Source organism: Palaemon carinicauda, chromosome 38 (genome assembly GCF_036898095.1).
Source record: "Palaemon carinicauda isolate YSFRI2023 chromosome 38, ASM3689809v2, whole genome shotgun sequence".
NCBI lineage: Eukaryota > Metazoa > Arthropoda > Malacostraca > Decapoda > Palaemonidae > Palaemon > Palaemon carinicauda.
The window spans coordinates 49,586,991-49,591,604 of NC_090762.1; the positions used below are offsets into that span (position 1 = coordinate 49,586,991).

The 4,614-nt window shown below is 36.4% G+C and overlaps 1 protein-coding gene across 1 annotated transcript; it reads right to left on the reverse strand.

The window, feature by feature from the left end:
* Positions 1-2,807: 2,807 nt before the first annotated feature.
* LOC137630325 (uncharacterized) lies at positions 2,808-3,191 on the reverse strand. Its single transcript, XM_068361764.1, has one exon. The coding sequence runs from the start codon at positions 3,189-3,191 to the stop codon at positions 2,808-2,810; it is 384 nt and encodes a 127-aa protein (XP_068217865.1).
* Between the last annotated feature and the right edge of the window lie 1,423 nt (positions 3,192-4,614).

A 4,614-nucleotide genomic window follows, 5' to 3' on the forward strand; every position in this document is an offset into this window, starting at 1 on the left:
GAAGTTCCAACTGTAATTAAAACTTTTATTGTAAAAATTCAAAGTTATTAAAACATTGACGAGTTTCACAGGATAAATTGATTTAAGTAGATATGCAACATAAAAGTTCTTGATTCGCAATATCTTTGATGTTTAAGTGAAAGAGTTTTCTTTAAAAAAGTAAAATTTTATCAAATTGTTCATCGTATGTGCTTATCTACAGTCGTGATAAAAAGTGCAATAATAGAGCTGTTCATTTCTCGTTAAGACTCAGATTTCGGAAAAAAAAAGAAAAAAAAAAACTTAATATATTAATATACCATCTTACTTGAAGCCTCTTGAAAGTAAAAATAGAGGTTTAACAGGCGTCCTTGTTGGTTTAACATTATCTAAAAAAATCCACAACAGGCCTTTCATCCTGCTCAACACATAACATGAGACCAGCTAAACTTCTGATGTATCTGGGGTTTGTAATTTGAAAAAAAGTTCTCTATTGAACGAACAATTTTTTTCTCTTCTTAGCAGATAACCTGGCTTCATCTCATTCTGAAAGTCCCTCTGCTTTATGCGAGGTCAAGCTGTCTGTTCTGTCCGTCGTACCATAAACCAGGTCACTATCATAGAGCAGGTCAGTACCAGCATCATGAAAAAGAACGCTTTCTGTCTAACGAAGCGCTACTGGACAGGGCTAGCTCTTCCCCTCAATGGACTCTAATGACAGTGCCCTCGGGTGTAGGTGGCGATAGTTTTAATCCAACAGAGGAGGAAGAGAAGGATAGAGAGGAGGATAAAGAGAAGAAGGAAGTGGAGGATAGCCCAAATGGTAATCCGATCCGGTGGCAGCCAAGGCCTGGAAGCGGTCTCCCCTTCATTGGAGGAATTAATCCTTCAGTACGAATTTCAGGCATTGTAGTGTTAGCTACCAGCATTGTCCTTTTTGGAGGTACGTCAGACTTAATTTCTGTTTTTCATTTTGTGTTATTATTACTATCATTTTGATATGTCTATAAACCTAGCTACAACACCATTTGGAAAAGCAGAATGCTTCAAGCTAGTGGAAGCAGAATGCTACAAGACAGAGTAAATTTTTGTTTTTCATTTTGTGTTATTATTACTATCATTTTGTTATTACTATAAACCTAGCTACAACACCATTTGGAAAAGCAGAATAGCTACAAGCTAGAGGAAGAAAACTGCTACAAGACAGAAGAAGCAGAGTGCTGTAAGTCGGAAGGAGCAGAATGGCACAAGCCAGAGGAAGAAGACTGTTACAAGAAAAAGGAAGTACAATGGTAAAGCCAGAAGAAGTAGAATTCTACAAGCCAGAGATATCAGAATGCTACAAGCCCTAGGAAATGGAATTATACAAGTCGGAGGAAGAAGAATGCTACAAGCCAGAGGAAGCAGGACACAAGCCAGAGGAAGCAAAAAGCTACAAGCCAGAGGCTGCAAGCTAGATGAAGAGGAATGCTGCAAGGCAGTGGTCCCTGATATTGAGAATATGGTGCCTTTCTTACTGAGAAGGAAAAGAATGAATCATTCTAAAGATTGATTGGGAAGCAATATGGAAATATAAGAGATGCTAAGAATGATTTACAATTAAAACTACACAACTTTATCTATAATTCAGATAAATAACCTAAATGAAATCGGGGGATCATTTTCTAAGTGTTCGAAAATTATAAAAACCTAATCATAAACTTTAATTCAAGGTGTTGGCCATTATCAAAGTTCTTGTATTTCAGTCTACAATGATATACTGTTAAATATAATTTTTATATTGGAAAATATCCTCAATTTTTATATTGGAAAATATCCTCAAACTACTTGACAGTTGTTCAAAATTTCAACTATGAATTATTTCTTTTGTGAATTTTCCTGGTTTCCAGTGCACGTCCCTTACCCAATATTCTTCGCTGAAAAAATAGCCATCAAATATTCATCAATGTCTTCATCTACTGTTGATTGCTCAACTTAACTATTCATATATGTAAGCCTATTCATAAAAATTTTTATTGAAGGTCTACTAATTATACATATTTTTTTAAATACTTGTAGTAGAGGGGATTAAATCCATATATATTTTTTTTCCAGTGGGATTCACTCAAGCACTTTATAAATTGCCGGGTGACTTCCTTGATCCTTACAAAGGAGCAAGATCAGTCGACACTAAAGATATCCTTCCATTGCTGGATTTAAAATGACTGGATTTCTTGGATTCACGGGAAGAGGATTACAAACCCGGAGATATTTGAATTATAACTATATTCAGTCCATATGTTTGTTCATATCTTAATATTGTCACTAGAATTTGAAGATCTATGTAAGTTTCATATTAACTAAACATTGGCTTCGTTGAAATACTATTGTTTTTTTCCTTCTGATATTATTTTTATCGATATTGAATACATTTGCTTATGAGGAGAAACTGTAGAGCTTTCTCGCTGTTATCCCTACATTAAGGGGTTGGTTGCCTGATACGCACTCTCCAATGCCTTCATCTTATCTTGCCATATAATTCTCTGCTCCAATCCTATCTTCCTCCGGTAACAGGTTCCTACCAAACCCTGCTCACTCTCTCCCCACTATCCACTCTCTGTAATCTTTACTACTGATATTCTTCTTATTTAACCATTTTCAAATCTTTCACGCAGTGATATTCCCATAATCCAACTCAGCATTCTCATCTCTGTTCTCTGAAGCTATGATTCCTCTTCTCGTTTTAGAGCCTACGTTTCTGATCCATATTTTAATATTGGTCTTATTAATGTGCTATAGATCTTGACGTTTAGTTTGATTGGAATTTTCGTATTACATACCACTCAAACTCACTCCCTCCATTTCCCCCAGGCTGCAATTATCTTATTCTTATCTTCAGCCTCACATCCTCCGTCCTGACTTATAGTAGATCCCAAGTATTTAAACTGTTTCACTTGTTTTACAAACGAGCCTCGCTTTTCATGTATGGCTTCTCTGTCCTTACCTTCCCTATTGCTCATCATAACCTCAGTCTGATCCACATTTACCATCAAACCACCACTCTCCAAAGGCTCTTGCCACTCTACAACCTTTCTCTGTAAGTCTTTCTCATTTTCAGTGATAATCAACAAATCATTTGCATATAGCACCTCCAAAAGATCTTCATTTATCACATTTATGACCAGCAAGAATAAAAATGATCTTAATGCTGACCCTTGGTGTAAACCAACCATAACTTCAACAGCTGTTATTATTTTTTTCCTTGTTATCTTATAGGCTACATTATCTCAACCATCCTAATAAATCTCTAGGACTTTCCCCTTCCCCAAGCACCAAAACATCATTTCTCTTGGGATTCTATCATAAGCGTTTTCTAGATCTATAAAGGCACATAAGAGCTTCTGGGATCCCTTTTACCAAAAGATGACACTCACAGTCACTCGAGCCCTCATGAATTCATACTGCTGTTTTCTAGTCTTTGTAATCTCTTCCAATCTCTCATTTAGTAGCGTCTCTAAAATTTTCAAGCCATGCTCTATTAGTTTAATTCCCTGTAGTTACTACATTCCATGTCATCCCCTATCGGCTTAAATATAGATTCCATTAGACTTTCCAGCTTTAAGGTATGATTTCTTCTTCCCATACCGCTCTTAATAAATCCAGCATCTATTCTTCCCCTTCTGTAGCTAGTATCGTGACCATTTCAATCCAAAAATGAGATGGACCTGGTACTTTATATGTTTTCATTTTACTCAATGTCCGCTTCACTACTATATTCTGTATTTACGTCAGTGGCCCATCCACTCTTTGTGCTTCTCCTAGTTCCTCTCATTTTCAGTTCTCAATAGTTGTTCCAAATACTCTCTCCATCTCCTGTTAATTTCTTCATCCATATCAAATATATTTCCAAATGTATATTTGATGACTGCGAGTTGTTCCAAATCTTGTCTTTGCATTTTCTCAAGTTTGAGATCTTGTAGATATCCTTTTGTCTTTCCCTTGTTTCTAGCCTTTCATTCAATTGCTCTACAGCTCCTGTAATAGCTATACTTACTTTCCTTATCGAATCTCTTTCCTCATCTTTGTACCGTTCCACTGCACCCAGAGAATTTTTTACTTTCTAGTTGTTAAATACTTCTGATTTACTTTTCACTGACTCTTACGCCTTTCTTTCCCAACACCACTTTTCTCCTTTCGACACACCATATCTTCTGATTCTTCCCAATAATTCCACTGTTTCTCTTACACATATTTCTTTCATATCCACCCGGATATTTTTAAACTCTATTACCCTGTTCAATTTTTAGGTTCAACTTTTCGAGTCTTCTCTGCTTCATTTCATACGTTTAAGATTGCTCTGCCTATAGCCAAGGTCCTATAGCAAGACATGGGTTCTTGCACAAAGGCAGCCCGTAAACAATCTGGCTAAATTGGTCACCCTTTTATCCTCTATCTCTTCTTGGGTTTTCTACATCTCATTTTAAAATGCATCACTATCAGTCTGTTGTTTAAGACATGCTTCCTCAAAATCACTTTACAGTCCATGTCATTGTTTTTGTCAACTCTTCCAACCAGGATGTAATCTATTTGGCTTTCCACTCCAGGTACTTATCCAGCTTTTGAAATCAGGTGTTCACACATGCCAATTCAAGACTC